The 25,341-nt window shown below is 42.6% G+C and overlaps 1 protein-coding gene across 1 annotated transcript in view; it reads left to right on the plus strand.

Moving 5' to 3' along the window:
- The window catches only part of ttc6 (tetratricopeptide repeat domain 6), a 228,555-nt gene that overhangs the window by 133,351 nt on the left and 69,863 nt on the right, over window positions 1–25,341 (plus strand). The window contains exons 17-20 of the mRNA XM_043698490.2: window positions 3,652–3,802; window positions 8,588–8,670; window positions 14,629–14,705; window positions 16,047–16,195. Of these exons, the coding sequence (XP_043554425.2) occupies window positions 3,652–3,802; window positions 8,588–8,670; window positions 14,629–14,705; window positions 16,047–16,195 (460 nt within the window). The remainder of the gene's footprint in view (window positions 1–3,651; window positions 3,803–8,587; window positions 8,671–14,628; window positions 14,706–16,046; window positions 16,196–25,341) is intronic.

Here is a 25,341-nt window from a genome sequence, read left to right on the forward strand (position 1 = left end):
TCTCTGATGAGAAAGGATCCTTTGGGGCCATGGACAGAGGTGAGATGAGAGGTGTGGGTGCAGATTTTACATCTCCTGTGGCGACAAGGGAAGGTGCTGGGAATGGAGGGTGGAGTGGTGGGGGTGTGGGGGGGGGGGGGGGGGGGTGCATGGATTTAACGAGGGAGTCACAGAAGGAATAGTCTCTGTGGAATGCAGATAGGGGTGGGGAGGGAAATATATCTCAGATGGTGGGGTCTGTTTGTAGGCAGTAGAAATGGCAGAAGACAGTGCACTGTATCAGGAGATTAAATGCATTGGAAGGTGAAGACCAGGGGTGTTCTATCCTTGTTGCTGTTGGAGGGGTGGAGTTCAAGGGCGGAGGTGCAGGAGGAAAGGCGCTGGAAGGCATTGTTGATCACTTGAGAGGGGAAATCGCAGTCCTTGAAATAGAAGGTAATCTGGGATATCCTGGAGTGGATTTGCTCCTCTTGGGAACAGATACTACGGAGGTGGAAGAATTGTGAGAGAGAGATAAGGTATTTACAGGAGAGGGTTTTGGGAGGAGATGTATTTCCGGTAATGTAATGTCCGTGTTGAGTTGTCGCTGGAGATGGAGACAAAGGGGTCCAGGAAGGGGAGGGAGGTATCTGAACTTACAGTCAGGGTCGAAGGTTTTTATGAAAGTGATGAACTGTTCAACCTCCTCATGGGTGCTTATGGTGATGCTGATACAATCATCAATGTAGTGGAGAAAAAGGTGGGGGATGGTGCCAATATAACTGCGGAAGATGGACTGTTCCACCTACCCGGCAAAGAGGCAGGCAGAGCTGGTGCCCAGGTGAATCCCCATGGGTACCCCTTTGGTCTGAAGGAAGTGGGAGGATTCAAAGAAGAAGTTGTTGAAGGTGAGGACCAGTTCCACCAATCAAAGGAGTGTGTTGGTGGAGGGGCACTGGTTGGGTTGGCACGAGAAGAAGAAATGGAGGGCTTGGAGGCTTTCGCTGTGGTGGATGGATGTGTATCTGGATGTCCATGGTGAAGATGAGGCACTGGGGGCTGGGGAAATGAAAGTCATGGAGGAGGTGGAGAGTGTGGGTGGTGTCCCGAATGATGTGAAGAGATATGTTTGGTGGGACAGGAGCAGGCCGAGACAATGGGTCAACCAGGGTAGTCAGGTTTGTAGAGTTCGGGTAAGAGGTAGAACTGGGCAGTGGGGGGTTGTGGGTCTACGAGATTGGAGGCCATGGATGGAAGATTCCTGAGCTTATGAGGTTATGAATGATCTGGGAGCTAATGATTAGGTGATGGGAGGTGAGGTCCTGTTCTGGGAGTTGATAGTTAGGTGATGGAAGTCTGGGAGATGATGGTTTAGCGATGGGAATCTGAGAGACCACAAAGAAGCACCAGGTTGCCAGATGAGATTCCAACTTATGGTCAGAACAGACACATGGTTTCTTCAGTGTTTCCAGCCAGACAGACAACGGATGGGAAATGTTGAAAAGTGTGGTACTGGAAAAGCACAGAAGGTCAGACAGCTTCCGAGGGGAGCAGGAATATTGATGTTTCAGGCATAAGCTGCAGCAAAAAATTCCTGATGAAGGGCTTATGCTTGAAATGTCGATTCTCCTGCTCCTTGGATGCTCCTAACCTGCTGTGCTTTTCCAGCTTCACACTTTTCAACTTTGATCTCCAGCATCTGCAGCCCTCACTTTCTCCCAAGTGATGGGATGACTTGCGTACCCAAATATATGGAGGAGGTGGATGTTATTTTACTAGCGCCAGCCATATTGTGTACAGTGGTGTAACTGAGTAGTTGCATGAAACATATGCCATCAGAACCATCATGAGCTGACTGAAGGAGGTTATAATTGTGTCTTTTTGGTGATAATTGTATCTGTGGAACTAAGATAAATAATGCCACTTTTAAAGACCATTTAATGATTAAATGAGGGAAAGGAGTTAAACCCTTCTTCAGGAAGCCAAAGTTGTGAAAGACCTTGGGGACTGCATGTACTGCCAAATATTCTGGGGATATGACTAGTAACTCTGAGAGATTCACCTTTGTTAAAATCAACAATTTAAATATTCTTTACTGATTCTACTGAATGCAATTTGCAATTGTCTATGCCTCTATTTTTCCTGCCATAGTGCACAACCTCAAACTTTCACACATTGTATTCCATCTGTCATATTTTGCCCACTTCCAGACCTGTCCAAGTCCTTCTGCAGCTTCATTTCCTCAACATTACCTGTTCCTCTTCCTATGTTTGTGTCATCTGTAAACCTAGCAAAAATGCCCTCAGTTCATTTGTTCAGATAATTAATACATAATGTGAATAGTTCTGGTCCCAACACTGACCACAGTGGAACTCCACTGTCACCAGCTGCCATCATGAAAAATACTTCTTTATCCCCACACTCTGCTTTCTGCTAGTCAGCTAATCCCCTAACCATGCAACTTTCTTGTCCCTAACAGTATGAGCTCTTAGTTAGCAGCCTCTAGTGTGACGCATTGTTAAATGCCTTCTAGAAATCCAAATAGATCATGTCCTTTGGCTCCCCGTTATGTAACTTGCTTGTTACTTCCTGAAAGATTTGTCAGACATGGCCTTCCCTTGGCGAAGCCAATCTGATCAGCCCATTTTTGCCATAGGATTTCCAAGTAATCTGCAATCTCATCCTTAATAATGGACTGTAAAATTTTTACCAACAACTGAGGTCAGGTTAATCGGCCTACAATTTCCTGTATTTTGCCTCCCACCCTTCTGAAACAGGGGTGTTTCGTTCACCATTTTCCAGTCCTCTGGGACCCTCCCGACTCCAGTGATCCCTGAAAGGTCACTACCAATGCCTCCACCATCTGCTCAGCTTCCTCCTTTGGAACACTGGGGTGTAATCCACCTTGTCCCGGTGATTTAACCACCTTCTAACCTTTTAGCTTCTCTAGTACCTTCTCCTTATTGCTGATCACTATACTCACCTCAGCCCTCTGACTCTTGAAGTTCTGGAATGCTACCGGTGTCTTCCACCATGAGGACTGATGTAAAGTACCTAACTTGTTACTTTGCCCCTTCTTTGTTCCCCAAAACTACTCCTCCAGCTTCATTTTCCCTCCTAGGTTTCCCTTCCAATTAACCTATGAACTGTACAGGATTTAAACAGGAACTATTTTAATTAGTTATACGTCACATATCCTTTATCTGGTATTCTTCTTGACTTATTCCAGTACATACTGTTAATATTGAGGATTAAAATCAGACAAATGAGCAGCTACTGCTTGTCAAAAAGCTGGAATCTACTTTTCACACTCTTGACTTTTGACATTCTTCATTCTTTAAAAGCCGAAATTATTTGAGTCATGCCAGCATGTTAATGGATGGTCACAAATGCATGTTAGTGAACTGTGGAGTTCAAAATGTTTCATATTTTGAAGATAAATCAGCAAAAAAAACATTACTTGTAGAGTATTGATGAATTCAGAAGACCAAGTAAAGAGGACTAATTTCAGGTACGTATCTGAATAACACAGGTGATAGTTTGCTGAGTAATTGAAAGGGGGTTTTCAGAATGGTCAGAATGCTAACATATATACATAAAATGCTTACATCCTATTATTATTGAATCAGAGCCATTTCTGTATGGCTAATCAAGTTTCTGTTTTAATTCCAGATCTATTTGCTTAGCTCATATAAATCTTGGGCTTATTTATCTTCTAAAATTGGACTACTATTATGAAGCAATCCGTAAATTTTCAAATGCCTTAAAGGTTGAACCAACTTCAACAAGAGCGTATGTATGCCGGGCAAAGGCGTATCAGAAGGTATACAAATATTTGAAACAAAATTGAAAAACTGATTTTTGATGTTCAGTTCACTATGTCTTTCTTAGTATATTTTTGCATTGATTAAAGTTCCAATCTTAATCCCTGTCAAGAATTAGCTGATCTTCTGGACAATTTGTTGGTTATTCATTTTTGGGATGAAAGCATTGCTGGCTGGTCCAGCATTTCCTCATTGCCTTTGAGGTGGTAATGAGCTGGCTTCTTGAATCAATGCGGACCATTTAGTGTGGATAAACCCATTTTGGGAGGGAGTTCCAGGATTTGGACTCTGTGGCACTGAAGAAACAGTAACATGTTTCCGAGGCAGGATAGCGACTGGCTTGGAGAGGAAATAATAGGTAGTATCATCCCATGTGCCACCTTTATCCTTCTAGATTGTTGTGTGGTGGCTGATATGATAGGGGCATTTAAAAGACTTTTGGATATGCAAGGAATGGAAGGGTATGGACCAAGGGCAGGCAGATGGGATTAGTCTAATTTGGCATCATGTTCAGCACAATATCATGGGTCAAAGGGCCTGTTCCTGTGTTATATTGTTCTATGTTCAATGTTGTGTTTGTGGGATGGTAAGTGCTGTCTAAAGAGCCTTGATGAATTTTAAGAATGGTACACTGCACTGTTTCTGTGCATTGATGGTAGAGGGAGGGAAGTCTGAAGATGTGGTTCTAATCAAACAGGCTGATTTGACCTGATTGTTTTCATGCTTCATGAACATTGTTAGAGCCACACTCACCCAGTGAAGTGCGAAGCATTCTATCACACTCCTGTCTTGTGCCGTGTAGATGGTGGACAGGCTTTGGGGAGTCAGGAGGTGAGTTATTCACGCAGTATTCATAGCCATTGACCTGCTCTTATAACTATTGTATTTATGTCGAAAATCCTGCTCAGATTCTAGTTAATAGTAACCCCCAGGATGCAATGCAGGATTCAGTAGTCGTGTTGCTATTAAATGTTAAAGGGTAATGATTAGATTCTCCCTTACTGGAAATGGTCATTGCAATGTACTTATGTGGTGTGAAGTTCATTGCCACTTGTAAAGTGGACATCGGCACCTGGATATTATTTTGCTGGATTGCTAAGGTGTTGTGAATGGTGCTGAACATTGAGTAATCATCAGTAACCATGCCCAGTTCTGACCTTTATATTCTTGTGAAATATGCTCTTTTCACAAATGCAAGTCAAGATGAAAAGTTTTAACAAAATGTGTCTTTTTTCAGTATTATTCTCATTATCTAATGATACAAAAATGGTTAGGAACCCGGTTGACTCGTGGAATCATACCCCATTTTAATATGATACAATCCTACTGAGGCCCCTGTTTCTTTGTTTCTCTCCCTACCCTGTCTTTATTCCCTTTGGTCCTGAAAGACTAATTCTGTTATTGTCTCTCTTGTCTTCCATCCTATCACAGACCTTACTTCTTGTCCTTATCCCATCTACTCTTGCTTAAAACCTATTGCAAATTTAATTTCCCAGCTCTGCTGGGAAAGATCAAATATGGGACAGACTTTCCAATAATCAGACAGTTGTTATGCCAGCATCGAGAGGAGGTGTGAACATCAAATAACTCTGAAGGAATTGCCCAGGAAGTTAAAGATTCCACTGAGCAGATCCTCTACATCTGGAACCCTCTGAAAGTCTCCATAAAGACTAAAGACTTTGGATGGTTCCAAAGAAATTAAGTAAAATGGTTACTCTGGAAAAACTAGATATAGGGTAATTCCCGAGTAACTATTCAGCTGACCCCATACTCAGCTCACTCTCATCACCCAGACCCCTTACCCCCCAGATCCTAGTCTGACAACCCTCGACAACCTGCCCAGCAACAAACACCTGCTCACCTCCCCAAGACCTGACCACTGCCTGCCCAGAACCTGACACCCTCCCCACCCTGGGACATGACCACTACCCACCCTACCCATGACCTGACACCACCATTTACCCCCTTCCGGGACCTGACTCCCTCCTACTGCAGGACTTGACACCACCATCTGTCCCCTTCCAGGACCTGACTCCCTCCGACTGTGAGATCTGACACCATCATCCACCCCCTTCCGAAATCTGACTCTCCTACCACGGGATCTGACACCACCAGCTATCTCCTCCTGGGACCTAACACCCCAACCCACGGCCTAACGTTCCCACCCTGATCTGCACCTACACACCCGCCCTCAACTTCTGCCAGACCTGAGTGTGTGGGACTTCTTGCTGGAACTAATGTGACCCCCTATTTGTAATGCCCCAACCACTGCTGGACCAGAACTGACCCCTAAACACTACCTCTCATTCTGTCCAAAGTTAAAAATCACACAACACCAGGTTATAATCCAACAGGTTTAATTGGAAGCATACTAGCTTTCGGAGCGACACTCCTTCATCAGGTGATTGTGACAGCTCCGACTCCCAGTATCCCCCCTTCTCCTGCTGCCAGATCTGACTATCCATTCCCCTTGGACTGGCTGTCTGACCTGACCCACTCTAGCATACAGCAGCTGACTGCTGTGAGAAGGGAATGTGGGTTGCCTTTCTCTGACAGTTCTGACCTATGTATGATCTCCCAGAATGGAAGTTTAACTCTGCATTTCTGAAGGACTTCCAAGTAGAATCTCCTCTGGATAATGGGGAACTCTTTTTTTTATAGAACAGCAGCTTAAGCATGGTAATCTGTTTAAGATTGGTACTTACAAGAAAATTATTTATTCTGTTTCTCTCCCTGTTACTGTCGCTGCCTAACCTGCTGAGGGTTTTATTCTCAGCATTTTCTGCCTTTATTTCAGATTTCCAGCATCTGCAGTTTTCTGGTTTTTGTTTGACTTGATGGTAATTGGTTAGTTCCCAGCAGTTTTCTTGAGTGAATGGTAAAGCTGTTCAGTTCAAATTATTTACCTGGATGGCTGTGGTTGATTTTGCGTAATTCTATTTTGCTCCAAGTATAATTTTGGGTTTAGGTCATATTCATACAATGAAAATGCATGCAAATAAATTGTATCCAGAGTATTGTTGGAATCGTACAAAAATCAGGGCACCTCAGAAATATCCACCTCTTTCCTGAACCGAAGATTCTCCTCCACCAAGAGAGCCCTTAACTGTGTTTAACACATCTCCCGCACTTTGGCCCTCACCCCCTCTTCTTCCCCTGGCCCTCACTTTCCACCCCACCAGCATTCACATCTGAAGAGCATAAGCTGCCATTTGCGACACCTCCGTGACCAGACACATGTCTCCCACCCTTCCCCGGTCAGCCTTCTGCAGGGATGTTTTCCCTCTTGAACATCCTGCTCCACTCCTCCTCTGCTCCCAACACCTCCATGGATGTTCCCATGCAATCGCAGAAGGTTTAACATCTACCTATTTACTTCTTCCCTCCTTACCATCCAAGGCCCCAGATACACCCTCCAGGTGAAACTGTGATTCACCTTCCAGGTGAATCTAGTCTACTGTATTCACTGCTCACAATGTGTTCTCCTGTACATTGGGGAGACAAATGCAGACTGTGTGACCACTTTGCAGAACATCTACAGTCTGTCTGCAAAAATGACCCTCAGCTTCCAGTTGCCTACCACTTCAACATACAACCCCGTTCCCTGGCCAACATCTCTGTCTCGAGCTTGCTGCAATGCTCCAGTGAACCTTAGCACAATCTGGAAGAACAGCACCTCTTTTGTCCACTTGGGGACCCTGCAGCCTTCAGGACTCAATATCGAGTTCAATATTGTTAAGGTCTGAACACCTTCTTTAGCTATTTCCATTCACCATGACCTGTTGTCACATGGCCTGCTTTCAGCACAGCCAACCCATTTATGGTCCCCATTAGTAGCTCTTCTATCTCCTTGTATTATTATTATCCACCTCTTTGCTTAACTATGCGTCTCACTCTCTCTCCCTCTGGCCTAGACTTCACCTATTGCTTACTCCTTATAAACCGTCTCCCCAGCGTCAGCATATACACTACCGTTTTCAAACTACCATAAGTTCAGAAAAAGGATTACTGGACCTGAAATGTTAACTCTGCTTTCTCTCCACAGATGCTACCCAATCTGCTGAGTTTCTCCTGTAATTTTGGTTTTTGTTTCACATTTCCAGTATTGGAATTCTTTGTTTTTTTAAAACATATTTGATATTTTCATTGCTCTAAAAGTATTTATTAATATGTGTAGTAAAATAGTGCAGTTTTTTAAAAATACGTTTGAAAGTTGGTTTACCTCAAAAAAAACTTAAGATTTATAAAGATGTCTATTTTGCTCTGTGAGCATCATTTGATGTTATATCACAAAAACAAGGCCTCGAACTATATTGAGTCATTTACTCATTGCGTAAGTGTACAGGGTGTTGTCCATTTCTTAGTGAATGGAATATTTTTTGTCATAAAAATCAGTATTAAATTGTGCATGTTAAAAAAAGATTGCAAAATGGGTGAGTCTCGTCAACCAGTGCAGTCAGTGGAAACTCACATTGGCAGCACGAAAGCACGGCCTGCTTTGTGAGTGAAGTCTGATCCATACAAATTGAATTTTAAACCAGTGCAAAGCATTATGGCGAAACCCTAAATTACGTGTTCTTTTAACTCATATCTTTAAAATTCCTTGATCTTTTGATCTGATTCGCCTGATTGCACTGCATTCTGAGAACAGAACTATGAAAAGAAGCAGAAACATAGGGCGAAACTTGAAAGTCTGTGAGGGAACACTGCAAAGAAGAAGAAAAAGCAAAAAAGAAATTAATGATATTATTGGTATGTTTCATGATTGTATTTGTTTGTGGCAGATCCATAATCTGACAAGAGCATTGAAAGATATAACATGCGCTATTCACCTCCAGCCTCAAATACATTACTTCTACCTGTTAAGGTGAGAATGAATGTCATTCTTTTTTGTAACAATGTCTTCATAATGCTATGAAGAAAATCAATAACTTAATCAGATCTTTATAAATGCAGCCATGTCCTAACTTGTCAAAGCAAGAATTTTAATACACATCATGTATATTCACATTGACATTATGATCTCACATTCAGATTTGCATTTGGTACCAGCCAACTCTTTCCACTCACTCAGTGTGGGTTTACACTGTGTTGAGATGGGGAAGAATAGCCCTATGAATGGAATCTTATAGGGATCCACGTTACATGAGGTGTTGTGAAACCTATGGTAGAATTGGATGAGAAATTATGTGTTCTTTTAACTCATATCTTTAAAATTCCTCCAAACATTTTCTCCAAAAAGTGGAAGGCTCCACTTTTGTCCCACGTTTTATAATTAGGGTGAGTGGCGGGGGGAGATTCTCGCTAGGAAACTCAACATGAAAATCAGAGTGGATGCTTGGTGAATTCAGCTCGCCACTTACACAACATGGAAATCCACAGAGTATGTCCAAACTACATCTGAGGGCACAATCAAAGGGTACAACCTGCTTACACAACTCCTCACAACCATCATGGCACCTCTCCAATACACTGGCAGGATACTTTGGAAGCACAGATTTACGTTGCAGGGTGCACCAGCCAGTACCATTGAAAACCTTATGTTGGGACACTGTGTGCCAGAACAGGCATCCAGCTGACAGATTGGATCCAGCTTTATCTGAGGATTGTCCACTTGTTTTCTCGGTGCTCACTCAGCACCTACCTGTTTTCTCATAGTATCAGTGCCTCGTCATGCCAATTAGTGCATTACACAACTAGGTAGTTTGCCTCATTGGTTAGCAGTCCTCAGTCAAGTGGGCATACATCTTGCTATAAGGCAGTGTATTACATCAATTCCACACCTACACCATGAGCTAGGGGCTTTACGTGGCAAACACACTGCGTACACAGCAAGCAAGCAGCCACTTCTCAATGTCTTAAGGAGGTAGACTTCACTGAAATCCACAGAGGCATTCTCCATCCAGGGTACTGGTCAGTAAGTCAAAACCAGTCCAGGGGATTGGTCGAAGCCAGGCATCCACCTTAAATGTCTGGTTAAGTCCCTGAAGAGAACAGGCTAAGGTCAGTCTGTAGGGATTATCTCCACAAACTAAAGGGAAAAGGGAGATGCAAGGGTGATGAGGACGACAGAGTTAGATTGAGGCTAAGGTAGCAGAGAGAAGAGCATGTTGCTTACGCTGGGTGCAGTGGAGAAAATCATTGACCATCCTATGGCATGGCTGGCCATTCCTCTAAACCATGGGATAACACTGACCTAGTGGTGACATCACACCAGGCTGCCCAAGATCTGGTGTCATGGCCTCCTTTTCCAGTTCTCCAGGAAAAAGTCTCCTTTCCTTTGCATCAACTCTTTGATCAGGACCTCCAGGTCTCTGTCGGAGAATCGTGATGCTAGCTTACCTTTTCATTGTCGGTGCTTGTAGGTACACAGTGGCCTTTTAAAGATGGTGACAGTGCACTTTATGCTGGTCTTAGGTGGCTATTCACTGAGTGGTGACTTGTCCTGGGAATGGCATGTGGTAAGATTTGGCCAGAATCTGGCATGAGGGATGCTGTACAAGTGGGATAAATAGTTAATGAGATAAGTTTGAGAAGATACAATGAGAAATCTTGCTAGCTGTCAAGGTGGAAATCTCTCCAAAAAACTTGACATAACTCAGAGTTAGCCAAAAATCAAAAGATGAAGCTCAATGTCTCTGTTGTTATCGTTTACCTGGTATACTTGGAGCATGTATCCTTCTTTTAAGATACCATAACCACATTGGATTTCAATTGAGTTTAAGCCAACCTGCTATAGATTAATTGCTTGTTTATGTAACTTTTCAACAAAATATTTCTGCAGTTTGCTTTCTAGCCACATGATGGCGACTGCAGCAAAAAATTATTTTCACTTTGCATTGCAATAAGAACAATCAGACGTTTCATCTTCTATACTCGACAGAGTGTAAACAAGTCGGAGGTTGTTTAACTTGCACAAATAATGATATGCTCAAAGCACAATACTGCAGAGATCTTTATTAATTTCAGACTATTGGGTTGATAAACATGAAGCTGCTGCATGAACTATGCTGTGGCTCATTGTGTAAAATCACAGCAGCAATCACCAACTTTGATTTTTATAAAGCTTTTAACGTAACATAACAACCTAAGATGCTTCACAATGGCCAAAACACTGAATGTTTTCAAGAAGGAAATAGAGACATTTCTTAGGGCTAAAGGGGTCAAAGGTTATGGGAAGGAAGTGGGGATAGACGAGTGAGTTGGATCATCAGTCATTACCATATTGAATGGCAGAACAAACTCAGAAGGCCAAATGGCCTAGTCCTGTCCCTATAGTCTATGCTTCTGTTATAAAGTGAAATATAACACCGAACCACATGAGGTGACAATAGGTCAAATGGCAAATAGCTTGGTCAAAGAGATAGATTTTGGGGATAATCTTAAAGTAGGAAAGTGAGGTTGAGAGGTTTAGTAAAGGACTTGGGGTTTGGGCAGTTGCTGACAATGCCAATCATGATGGAGCAATTCCATTAAGGAATGCTCAAGAAACTAGAATTATAAACACAGATAATTAGAGGCTAATGATTGCAACAATTTACTGAGGTAGGGATGACAGTGGTGAAAGTGGGGACTGCAGATGCTGGAGATTCGATTCAAGTGTGTGGTGCTGGAAAAGCACAGCAGGTCAGGCAGTATCCGAGGAGCAGGAGAGTCAACATTTCGGACAAACGCCCTTCATCAGGAACGAGGCAATGAACCGAGGGGGTGGTGAGATAAATGGGAGGGAGGGAGGTAGGACTGGGGGGAAGGTAGCTGAGAGTGCAATAGGTAGATGGAGTTAGGGGTAATGGTGATAGGTCAGAGAGGAGGGTGGAGCAGATGGGTGGGAAGGAAGATGGACAGGTGGGACAGGTCATGAGGGCGGTGCAGAGCTGGAAGGGTGGAACTGGGATAAGGTGGGAGGAAGAGAAATGAGGAAACTGGTGAAATTGACATTGATGGCCTGGGGTTGGAGGGTCTTGAGGTGGAAGATGAGGCGTTCTTCCTCCAGGCATCGGGTGGTTAGGAAGTGGTGCTGGAGGAAGCCCAGGACCTGCATGTCCTTGGCAGAGTGGGAAGGGGAGTTGTTCGGCCAGGGGGCAGTGGGGTTGGTTGGTTGCTCTGTGAGTAGGCGTCCTGTCTCCCTGATGTAGAGGAGATCGCATTGGGAGCAACGGATGCAGTAAATGACATGTGTGGAAGTGCAGATGAAACTTTGATGGATGTGGAAGGCTCCTTTGGGGCCTTGGATGGAGGTGAAGGGGGAGCTTTGGATGCAGATTTTGCAATTCCTGCAGTGCCAGGGGAAGGGACCGTGAGGGAATGGTGGATTATTCAGGGTGTGGACTTGCGGAGGGAGTCATGGAGGGGACAATCTTTATGGAAAGTGGGTAGGGGTGAGGAGGGAAATATATCTGTGGGGATGGGGTCTGTTTGGAGGTGGCAGAAATGGCAGAGGACGATGCAATGTACACGGAGGTTGGTAAGTTGGATGGTGACGACTAGGGAGTTTCTGTCCTTGTTGCGGAAGTGGATGAGATGCACTGGGGGGCATCATCAACCATGTGGGAAGGGAAATTGCGGTCTTTAAAGAAGGAGGCCATCTGGTCTGTTGTGTAGTGGAACTGGTCCTCCTGGAAGCAGATGTGGCGGAGGCAGAGGAATTGGGAAAAAGGGATAGCAGTTTTACAGGAGGCAGAGTGGGAGGAGGTGTAGTCCAGATAACTGGGGGAGTTGGTGGGTTTGTAGAAGATGTCACCGTTGATGGAGATAGAGAGATCCAGGAAGGGGAGGGAGGTGTCTGAGATGGTCCAGGTGAACTTAAGGTCGGGGTGGAATGTATTGGTGAAGTTGGTGAACTGTTCAACCTTCTCATGGGAGCACGAGGTGCCTCCAATGCAGTCATCAATGTAGCGGAGGAAGAGGTGGGGAATGATGTTGGTGCAACAATGGAAGATAGATGGTTCCATTTAACTGATGAAAAGACAGGCATAGCTGGCGCCCATGCGGGTGCCCTTTCATCTGGAGGAAGTGGGAGGATTCAAAGGGGAAATTATGGAGTGTGAGGACCAGTTCAGCCAAACAAATGAGAGTGTCAGTGGAAGGGTACTGGTGGATGTCGGGAGAGGAAGAAACTGAGGGCTTGGAGAACCTGCTCATGGGTGGATGGAGGTGTAAAGGGACTGGATATCCATGGTGAAGATGTGGCGTTGGGTACCAGAGAAATGAAAATCTTGGAGGATGTGGAGGGTGTAGGTGGTGTCCTGAACATAGGTGGGGTGTTCCTGGACCGGGGGGGGATAGGACAGTTTTAGGTGGACATGAGTTTGGTGAGGCAGGAGCAAGCTGAGACAATGGGTTGGCCGGGGTGGTCAGGCTTGTGGATCTTGGGAAGGTGGTAGAACTGGGTGGTGTGGCGTTCCCGAACTGAGGTTGGAAGCTGTGGGTGAGAGATCCCCTGAAGTGAAGAGATTGTGTATGATCTGTGAGATGATGATTTGGTAATGGGAGGTGAGGTCATGGTCAAGGGGGCAGTAGGAGGAGATGGCTCCGAATTGGTGCCTAGTTTCAGCGATGCAGAGGTCAGTGCGTCAAATTACCACTGTGCCACCCCCCCCCAACCCCGTCAGCTGGTTTGATGGTGAGGTTGCGGTCGCGTGAAGGTGTGTACGGCTGCGCATTGTGAGTACGAGAGGTTGGAGTGGGTGAGAGGGGTGGACAGTTTGAGGCAGTCAATGTCCCAGCGGCAATTGGAAATAAAGAGATTGAGGGCGGGTAATAGACCAGCACGGGGTGTCCAGGTGGATAGGGTGTGTTGGAGGTGGGCGAAGGGGTCTTCGGAAGGTGGGCAGGAGTTTTGATTGAAAAAGTAAGCTCGGAGACGGAGGCGACAGAAAAAGTGTTCAACGTTACAACGCGTATTGAATTTGTTGATCTGGGAGCAGAGGGAGATGAAGGTAAAGCCTTTCCCAAGGACTGATCGTTCATCCTCAGTGAGGAGCAGGTCTTGGGGAGATGACGTAAACTCGGTAGGGCCTGGAGCTAGGAACTAGTATAGGGCTGGAGCTGGGACAGGGGGTGGAGACTGTAACTGGAGTGGGCATGGTGGTAGAGTTGTGGGGGGTGACGTCATTTAGAGAAGTGACACTCACAGGGGGCATCGGGAGGCAGAGGTGGTTACTGTAGGATCCGCGGGGGGATGAGCAATGCCAATGAAGCAGTTTTGAACCCAAAAATGAGGCTTTAAGCTAAAGGCTTTGACTTAACTGAACATGTCAATTGACATGAGGTGATGTTTGAAATATATTTGGATGGCAGTGAGGAGAATGTCAGAAGCTGGCCAAAAATGCACTGGAATAGTTAAATTTACAAGTAACAAAAACACAAATGATAGTTTCAGCAACAAGTGAGCTGAGGTACAATCTCAACTCGATGATGTTACTGTGGGGATGTTAATGTCTAACTATTGTTACTAATGGTACTGTGCAAGCCAGATCCCAGAATGAAATCTGATTTGAAAGTCTTTTTTGTTTCTTAAAGCTATGTTAATCCATTCAAAATAAAAATTGTTCTTTGCAGTCCTAGCCTGTATCACAAAGTAAAAATGATAAATTAGAAACTTTGAGTATCAGAACTATGTTGCTAAAAATAATAATTCTATTTATGAAATAGTGTCGCTTTTGTATCATTGGTGGTTCATGTGAAATGGTATTGCATGGTATTGCAGGCTATTTTCTAACAAGAAGAAAATATTTATTTACAAGTATTACATGAAGACACACCAATTGAATTAAATGCTGTTTCATAATCTAATACATTTTTCTTAATTCATTTTTCATTAAAGAGGACAATATCTGTATGAAATGAAAAATTTCGAACTTGCCAGTTTTTGTATCCAATATTCTGCTGAGATCAATCAAGGTAATGTTTTCATACAAAAATCAAACACTTAAAATGTGCTGCAAGATATTTAATTTTGGAAAAATTAGTAAAGGCAGGTATAATTAGTTTTGATTTAATTGTGTACGAATTAAATTATATTGATGAGGAACCAGCTGACATATTTGAGTTGTTCAATTGTCTGTTCTAATTTATTAACATATCTATATATTTAGAAGTTTGATATATGAAAATAATTGTATAATTGATATTTATAGTTACATCCTCATTATTTGTATTATAATTGAATAGACATTTTTAAAAATTGCAACCACTTCATTAATCAGGACATTTTTAGAGGATATGCATTGACCACTCATTTTGGAGGCACAGTCGTAAGTTCAAGAATTATTGAAACATTCTAAAGGAATCATTCAATCTGTTACTAATACCATGCATTTGCCTAGCATCTTACCAATAAAATTACATCATTTGTACTAATTGTGTTAATGGTGTTAATAGTATTGACCGAATAAAACAATTTAGCAACTGAAGGGAATGGAATTGAGAACTCACTGCCTTAAAATGCTGAGTCTGGGAGCAGATGATCTGTGTGATACCATCTGACTCACAAACCAGGAGATGCAGTTCTGATCCTGATGGGGCATTTGGAAATGAATGTTGATCTCTTTCATTGTTTTCTAACTTAATTTTGTCTGGACAGAGATGTCAGTGATTTACATATATGGTGCATCATTTGATTGCTTTAAAATGTAATAAATAATCTAATATTGTTAAAAATATGCAAATCAAAAGTTTCTATGTGTAGAATTATTGGGCTTAATTCAAGTCTAATTTCCTAGGAGAGAAATTCATTGGAATTAAATATGGAACTGGCTGTTACTGTTCTTTGACTTTTATAGTGTTAATCCAATTTTACATCCAATCCATGTGATGGATCCATGTGTTAATCCAACATTGCATCCAATCCATGGGATAGATCCATGTGTTAATCCAACCTTGCTCTGCATGCTTCATATTTAGAGAAAATTTGCATATTAAAACAAATTAATGCTCGCTAGACATTTCCAAAAGTTAAGAGAACAGAAAATACACAGAATGTCAAGCAGCACCTGTTTTCACTGTTAAATCTTCTCATATGCTGCCTGACCTGCCAGCCATTTCCACCAGCTCCTGTTTGTGTTTCAGGTTTCCAGCATCAATAATATCTTGTTTCTGTATTTTGGATTCTCCGAAGTTGAAATATCTTGGAATATTTATGTTATTCAGTTGTATTTGGTATATGTCTTTGTAACAGATCTCTTTATCGAGCTTTTATGACCTTTCATTAACCTTTCTTTTATGGTTTGTTTGCTGGAACAGCTTCTGATTCCTCTCCAGTTCAGCAAGCCACTGTACAAGTTTTTCTGAAAAATTATGACAAAGCTATAGAGAACTTGAACGGAATGGAAAAAACATCACCACTGTTAACTTTACTTGGGAAAAGCCAAATGAAAGCTGGCAAACATGAGGTAATGCATATTTCTGAAACATATTTCTCAAAATGACATATAGTCTAGGTTATTTCAACATTGAATAATGCATGTATTCATGTGCTGGTGAAGGGGTAAAATTTGGGGCATGTGTAATGAGTCTAGAAAATGGCTCCATTGTACACATTTCGGACTATAATGGATTGTGTGCATCAAGTCTGGAGAGATATATATTTACAGAATCATAGATTTTCAACAGTGCAGAAAGATGCTTTTTAGCTCAAGAAAGATTTTACTAGACATACTTGCACTGCCTGTAACCCATAGTCCTGGAAATTCTTTTTTCAATTACTTAGTGTTTAATAAAGGGTCATCAATACTTACTTGCTTTTTGTACTTGTTGCCTCTCTTTATAGAGTGCAAAGATTCTTGAACAAAAACAAAAGTTGCTGGAAAAGCTCAGCAGGTCTGGCAGCATCTGTGCAGAGAAATCAGAGTTCATGTTTTGGGTCCAGTGACCCTTCCTCAGAACTGGAGAAGAGTCACTGGACCAGAAATGTTAACTCTGATTTCTCTCCACAGATACTGCCAGACCTGCAAGAACGCAGCTCATCATCAGCTTCTCATGGGCAATTTGGGTAATGAGCAATAAACGCTAGCCTAGTCAGCAATCTCATGAAAAAATAAATGAAAAGAATGAACACATTCCCATGAAAACATCTTCTCTCTCATCCAACAATCACAGATTCAGTCCGAGTCTTTGTAATAGGAGCAAAATCATTAATCTGTTAATGTTCTGTACCTACTTACAGTTAAATACAACTAATACCATCCTAACTGCATTCTGAAACAAGGTAACATTTTAACCAATTTATACGCTGAAATACAAGCACTGATTCACTAATGTCCTTGAGGGAAGGAATCTGCCAACTTTACCTCACCTGGCCAATATGTGACTCCAGACCCACAGCCATGTGTTTAACTGCCTTTTGGGTAGTTAGGGATGGGCAATAAATGCTGGCTTGGCCAACGATGCCCTCATCCCCTGAATGAGTAAACTAAAACTACAGTGAGCTGCACAATTGAAGAAATCCATGACTAATGAATTCACCACCAGGTACCTAAGAAAGGCAGCCAATATCATCAAAGACCCCTACCACACTGGTTATAATCTCTTCGCACCTCTTCCAAAAGGCATTGAACATAGAACATTACAGCGCAGTACAGGGTCTTCGGCCCTTGATGTTGTGCCAACCTGTGGAACCAATCTGAAGCCTATCTATCCTACACTATTCCATTATTTTTCATATGTTTATCCAATGACCATTTAAGTGCCCTCAAAGTTGGTGAGCCTACTACTATTGCAGGTAGGGTGTTCCACGCCCCTACTACTCTCTGAGTAAAGAAACTACCTCTGACATCTGTCCTATATCTATCACCCCCTCAATTTAAAGCTATGTCCCTCATGCTAGCCATCACCATCCAAGGAGAAAGGCTCTCACTGTCCACCCTATCTAACTCTCTGATTATCTTATATGTCTCAATTAAGTCATGTCTCAATGTTCTTCTCTCTAATGAAAACAGGCTCATGTCCCTCAGCCTTTCCTCATAAGACCTTCCCTCCATATCAGGCAACATCCTAGTAAATCTCCTCTGCACCCTTTCCAAATCTTTCACATCCTTCCTACAATGTGGTGACCAGAACTGTACACAATACTCCAAGTGTGGCCACACCAGAGTTTTGTACTGCTGCAACATGACCGCATGGCTCCAAAACTCAGTCCGTCTGCCAATAAAAGCTAACACACCTGATGCCTTCTTAACCACCCTATCAACCTGGGTGGCAACTGTCAGGGATCTGTGTACATGGACACCGAGATACCTCTGCTCATCTACACTACCAAGAATCATACCATTAGCCCAGTACTCTGTATTCCTGTTTCTCCTTCCAAATTGAATCATCTCACACTTTTCCACGTTAAACTCCATTTGCCACCTCTCTGTCCAGCTCTGCAGCTTATCTATGTCCCTCTGTGACCTGCAGCATCCTTCAGCACTATCCACAACTCCACCAACCTCAGTGTCATCCGCAAATTTACTCACCCATCCTTCTACGTCCTCATCCAGGTCATTTATAAAAATGACAAACAGCAGTGACCCTAAAACAGATCCTTGTGCTACACCACTAGTAACTGAACTCCAGGTTGAACATTTCCTATCAACCACCACCCTCCATCTTCTTTCAGCTAGCCAATTTCTGATCCAACCTACTAAATCACCCTCAATCCCATGCTTCCATTTTTTGTGCAATAGCCTACCATGGGGAACCTTATCAAATGCCTTACAGAAATCCATATTTACCACATCAACTGATTTACCCTCATCTACCTGTTTGGTCACCTTCTCAAAGAAGGTAACCAATAAGATTTGTGAGACATGACCTACCCTTCACAAAACCATGTTGACTATCAATAATCAACTTATTCTTCTCTGGATGATTATAAATCCTATCTCTTGTAACCTTTTCCAACACTTTACCCACAACCTTAAGGCTCACTTGTCTATAATTACCAGGGTTGTCCCCTTCTTGAACAAGGGGACAGCATTTGCTATCCTCCAATCTTCTGGCACTATTCCTGTAGACAATGACAACATAAAGATCAAAGCCAAAGTCTCTGCAATCCCCTCCCTGGCTTCCCAGAGAATCCTAGGATACATCCCATCCATCCCAGGGAATTTACCTATTTTCACACTTTCCAGAATTGCTAATACCTCCTCCTTGTGAACCTCAATCCTGTCTGGTCTAGCTTGTATCTCAATATTCTGCTCGACAACATTGTCTTTTTCCTGTGTGAATATGAATGAAAAATATTCATTTAGTGCTTCCCCTATCTCCTCAGACTCCATGCACAACTTCCCACTACTATCCTTAATTGGCCCTAATCTTTCTCTAGTCATTCTTTTGTTCCTGATATACCTATATAAAGCTTTAGGGTTTTTCTTGATCCTATCCACCAATGATTTCTTAGAAGATACAAAAGCTTAAACACATGTACCAACATGTTCAAGAACAGCCTCTTTGCTGCTCTATTTGGACTTCTGAATGGACCTCTCAAACTTAAATTCTAATATCGATCTTGCTTCTTGTGCATCTTCTTTGCAGCCATAACATTATATTCTTCAACCTGTTCTGTCAGCCTCCAATCTTTGTATGGTATGATCTGCCCAGGGAGATAGTGAGGAAAGATTTCAATCTGAGACTGGTACAGTTGAGAACAAAGACGAGTCAAATAGTCAGGACAGGCAGGGACAGAGCAGAGAGCAAAGTAGGACCGATTAATTAAACTGCATTTATTTCAATGCAAGAGGCCTAACAGGGAAGGCAGATGAACTCAGGGCATAGTTAGGAATGTGGAACTAGGATATCATAGCAATTACAGAAACATGACTCAGGGATGGACAGGATTGACAGCTTTATGGTCCAGGATACAAATGCTACAGGAAGAACAGAAAGGGAGTCAAGAGAGGAGGGGGGAGTAGCGTTTTTGATAAGGGATAGCATTACAGCTGTACTTAGGGGGGTATTATAGAGTCATAGAGATGTACAGCATGGAAACAGACCGTTCGGTCCAACCTGTCCATGCCGACCAGATATCCCAACCCAATCTAGTCCCACCTGCCAGCATCCGGCCCATATTCCTCTATACCCTTCCTACTCATATACCCATCCAAATGCCTCTTAAATATTGCAATTGTATCAGCCTCCACCACATCCTCTGGCAGCTCATTCCATACATGTACCACCCGCTGCGTGAAAAAATTGCCCCTTAGGTCTCTTTTATATCTTTCCCCTCTCACCCTACACCTATGCCCTCTAGTTCTGGACTCACCTACCCCAGAGAAAATACCTTGTCTATTTATCCGATCCCCCTCATGATTTTATAAACCTCTAAAGTGATCACTGCTCAGCCTCCTACACTCCAGGGAAAACAGTCCCAGCCTATTCAACCTCTCCCTATCGCTCAAATCCTCCAACCCTGGCAACATCTTTGTAAATCTTTTCTGAACCCTTTCAAGTTTCACAACATCTTTCTGATAGGAAGGAGACCAGAATTGCATGCAATATTCCAATAGTGGCCTAACCAATGTCCTGTCCAGCCGCAACGTGACCTCCCAACTCCTGTACTCAATACTCTGACCTATTTACCTGTGTCTCCACATTCAAGGAGCTATGAACCTGCACTCCAAGGTCTCTTTGTTCAGCAACACTCCCTAGGACCTTACCATTAAGTGTATAAGTCCTGCTAGGATTTGCTTTCCCAAAATGCAGCACCTCGCATTTATCTGAATTAAACTCCATCTGCCACTTCTCAGCCCACTGGCCCATCTGGTCCAGATCCTGTTGTAATCTGAGGTAACCCTCTTCACTGTCCACTACACCTCCAATTTTGGTATCATCTGCAAACTTACTAACTGTACCTCTTATGCTCAGAAATACATCCAGGGAAGGTATTTGGGTAGAACTGAGAAATAAGAAAGGGCTGCTCACCTTATTCGATTGTATTATAGACCCCCTAATAGTCAGAAGGAGAAACAAACTTGTAAGGAGATCTCAGTTATCTGTAAGAATAATAGGGTGGTTATAGTAGCGAATTTTAACTTTCCACACATAGACTGGGACTGCCATAGTGTTAAGGGTTTAGATGGAGAGGAATTTGTTCAGTGTGTTAAAGAAAATTTCTGATTCAGTTTGTGGATGTACCTATTGGAGAAGGTGCAAAACTTGACCTACTCTCGGGAAATAAGGCAGGGCAGGTGACTGAGGTGTCAGTGGGAGAGGACTTTGGGGCCAGCGACCATAATTCTATTAGATTTAAAATAGTGATGGAAAAGGATAGACCAGATCTAAAAGTTGAAGTTATAAATTGGAGGAAGGCCAATTTTGACAGTATTAGGCAAGAACTTTCAACAGCTGATTGGGGGCAGATGTTTGCAGGTAAAGGGACAGCTGGAAAATGGGAAGCCTTCAGGAATGAGATAACGAGAGTCCAGAGAAAGTATATTCCTGTTAGGGTCAAAGGAGAGGCTGGTAGTATAGGGAATGCTGGATGACTAAAGAAATTGAGGGTTTGGTTAAGAAAAAGAAGGAAGCATATGTCACGTAAAGACAGGATAGATCAAGTGAATCCTTAGAGGAGTATAAAGGCAGTAGGAGTATACTTAAGAGAGAAATCAGGTGGGCAAAAAGGGGACATGAGATAGCTTTGGCAAATAGAGTCAAAGAGAATCCAAAGGGTTTTTACAAAGACAAAAAGGTACTTAGGGAGCGAATAGGGCCCCTCAAAGATCAGCAAGACGGCCTTTGTGTGGAGCCGCAGGAGATGGGGCAGATACTAAACAAATATTTTACATCAGTATTTACTGTTGAAGAGGATATGGAAGATATCGAATGTAGGGAAATAGATGGTGACATCTTGAAAAATGTCCATATTACAGAGGAGGAAGTGCTGGATGTCTTGAAACGCATAAAAATGGATAAATCCCCAGGACTTGATCAGGTGTACCCTAGAACTCAGTGGGAAGCTAGAGAAGTAATTGCTGGGCCTCTTGCTGAGATATTTGTATCATCGATAGTCGCAGGTGAGGTACTGGAAGTCTGGAGGTTGGCTAATGTGGTGCCACTGCTTAAGAAAGGTGATAAAGACAAGCCAGGGAACTATAGACCAGTGAGCCTGACGTTGGTGGTGGGTGGGTTGTTGGAAGGAACCCTGATGGACAGGATGTACATGTATTTGGAAAGGCAAGGACTGATTAAGGATTGTCAACGTGACTTTATGCAAGGGAAATCATGTCTCACAAACTTGATTGAGTTTTTTGAAGAAGTAGCAAAGAGGATTGATGAGGGCCGAGCAGTAGATGTGATCTATATGGACTTCAATAAGGCGTTTGACAAGGTTCCCTATGGGAGACTGCTTAGCAAGGTTCAATCTCACGGAATATAGGGAGAACTCGCCATTGGGATACAGAACTGGCTCAAAGGCAGAAGACAGAGGGTGATGGTGGAGGGTTGTTTTTCAGATTGGAAGCCTGTGACCAGTGGAGTGCAACAAGGATCGGTGCTGGGTCCATTACTTTTCATCATTTATATAAATGATTTGGATGGGAGCATAAGAGGTATAGTTAGTAAGTTTGTAGAAGACACCAAAATTGGAGGCTTGGTAGACAGCGAACAAGGTTACCTTAGATTACAACAGGATCTTGATCAGATGGGCCAATGGGCTGAGAAGTGGCAGATGAAGTTTAATTTAGATAGATGTGAAGTGCTGCATTTTGGGAAAGCAAAACGTAGCAGGATTTATACACTTAATGGTAAGGTCCTAGGGGGTTGCTGGACAAAGAGACCTTGGAGTGCAGGTTCATAGCTCCTTGAAAGTGGAGCCGCAGCTAGATAGGATAGTGAAGAAGATGTTTGGTATGCTTTCGTTTATTGGTCAAAATATTGAGTACAGGAATTGGGAGGTCATGTTACGGTTGTACAGGACATTGGTTAGGCCACTGCTGGAATATTGCTATCGGAAAGATGTTATGAAACTTGAAAGGGTTCAGAAAAGATTTACAATGATGTTGCCAGGGTTGGAGGATTTGAGCTATAGGGAGAGGTTGAATAGGTTAGGGCTGTTTTCCCTGGTGCATTGGAGGCTGAGGGGTGACCTTATAAAGGTTTATAAAATCATGAGGGGCATGGATAGGGTAAATAGGCAAAGTCTTTTCCCTGGGGAGTAGAGGGCATAGGTTTAGGGTGAGAGGGGAAATATGTTTAAAAAAATGATGTAAGCGGCAACTTTTTCACGCAGAGGGTGGTACATGTATGGAATGAGCTGTCAGAGGATGTGGTGGAGGCTGGTACAATTGCAACATTCAAAAGGCACCTGGATAGGTATTTGAATAGGAAGGGTTTGGAGGGATATGGGTCAGGTGCAGGCAGGTGGAACTAGATTTGGTTGGGATATCTGGTCGGCATGGACTAGTTGGACCGAAGGGCCTGTTTCCATGCTGTACATCTCTATGTCTATGACTCTATAATTCTGTAACTTAAACATTAACAGTGATCCAAGAATCGCCAAATTTAAATTTGTCAATCTGTTAAATTCACAACTTATTTTTTGATGTAATGACCATCTGTTACTGAACGATATCAAATTTTGACCACATCTAAAAAGCATTTAACAGATTATCCTTAATGTAAAGCTCATTCAAGAGTTTTTAAAAATCCTGCGAGAAATAAAATTTGAAGAAAGGACTTTGGAAATTAGTGAACATTAGTTGGGTGGTCTGTTCTGCTATGTATATGTTCTAGCTGCTAAATTACAATCTCAGACCTTTTGCACACATTGATCAGTTTCATGAGAGTAAGCTTCTCCTCTCACAGTAGTCATGGTCTCACTGCAAAATCTCCTACGCTTAATGCAATTCGGTTATCAATAGGTCATTTAGTTGTATAAATCTATAGGATTCTATGAGATGTGTTAATGCAGGCACACATTGATCAATTAATTTCTTTTCACTTTGGCACCTAATATTGAACACATGCCATTCATTTAGTTACATTAATTTAGGGTGTAATTCATGTCTTCAAGAATTTCAAAATTCCCCTTGTCTCATTTTTCCGAGAAACCTTGGTTCGAATATATTTTATAACAATCTCTCCCAACTGCCCTGGCTTGTTAATTAAATCTGTCACAATTTCATAACTTTGCTTTTAAGTTCAATTTCATATCATTCTTCATTTAATTAGCACCATGAGAGGAAACTTTGGAGCCATTGTATCCTACCTGCACTCAAAGCTATGGCCTACTTCTTTGTCCTTTTTCTGTGACTTCCTGGGGCTTTCAGAAGCATTGAACATTCAATTCCAGCTCCATGTCTTGTGGGCTCATAGGACAACAGTCTGGCTTGTACTGTGTCTTTTACCAAACTGGCCATAGGATGGAAGCCTGTAATGAGTATCACAAGGGTCACAGAACGGTGGAGGCATTTGGTACAGTATTGCAATTTTTCTCTTAAGCTCAGCTGTGTATGCCATTAATTAACCCTTCCTAACAGCACTATGATCTTTCTTCTACCCCAAATTCTGCAATGGTTCAAAAAGGCAACACATGTCCAGAACGATTGGAGTGGGCAATAAATGGTGACCCAGATAGATGCCCACTCACAGGCCATGAGAAATTAAAAACAAATCCTTACTTGTTCTGTTCAAATCACCTTTGTGACCTTTTGAAAATATATATTTTGATTTTTTGCCAAATTTGGGCATTTTCACTGGCAGTTAATCAAGCTCATATCAACAGGTATGGATTTGTATATTTTATCAAAATGCTATCAGCAGGAAATTGCAGTTAAATGCTTCTGATGATGGGTGATCACTAAATTCGTTGATAGTTCAGCATCACTGGTATACATACAGCTTTCTTAGCATAAATTAATTTGGAGCAAATGCTACTTTGATAAATTTGTGATTTTTGTGGCAGTTCCAAAATCCAAAAGTCAGTCATTCACAAAAAAACGAGTCGAATACAAGTCACTCAAATCACTTCACACTTCATTTTATTTATCACTGTGGTTGTCAATTTTCTATAACATTGTGCACTAAAGGTTAAAGGTCTTCTCAAGCAAACTAAGGTGGGAAGGTGAAGCACGGTGACACAGTGGTTAGCACTGCTGCCTCACAGCGCCAGGGACCTGGGTTCAATTCCTGCCTCAGACTGTGTGGAGTTTGCACATTGTCTGCGTGGGCTTCCTCCGGGTGCTCCGGTTTCCTCCCACTGTCCAAAAGTGTGCAGGTCAGGTGAATTGGCCATTCTAAATTGCCTGTATTGTTAAAATTGCCCATAGTGTTACGTGTAGGGGAATGGGTTTGGGTGGGTTGCACTTCAGTGGGTCAGTGTGGATTTGTCGGGCCAAAGGGCCAGTTTCCACACTGTAAGTAATCTAATCATGTTTGCAAATATAATTAAGTACTAAAACTGAGCACTGTGTCAGTTTACCCTGTCTGCCAGTATGACTCAGTGGGTTGATTTCCCTGTATGTAAAATCTGCACTGTGAAAATAGTAACTAGTAGTTGTTCAGCAGATCCATTAATTTCTGGAACTATTTATTTGTCTGTTTTCTGTCTTTCATGCACTGC

Source organism: Chiloscyllium plagiosum, unplaced genomic scaffold (genome assembly GCF_037043375.1).
Source record: "Chiloscyllium plagiosum isolate Xiang-an unplaced genomic scaffold, Cpla_swu_hap1 HiC_scaffold_8, whole genome shotgun sequence".
Lineage (NCBI taxonomy): Eukaryota > Metazoa > Chordata > Chondrichthyes > Orectolobiformes > Hemiscylliidae > Chiloscyllium > Chiloscyllium plagiosum.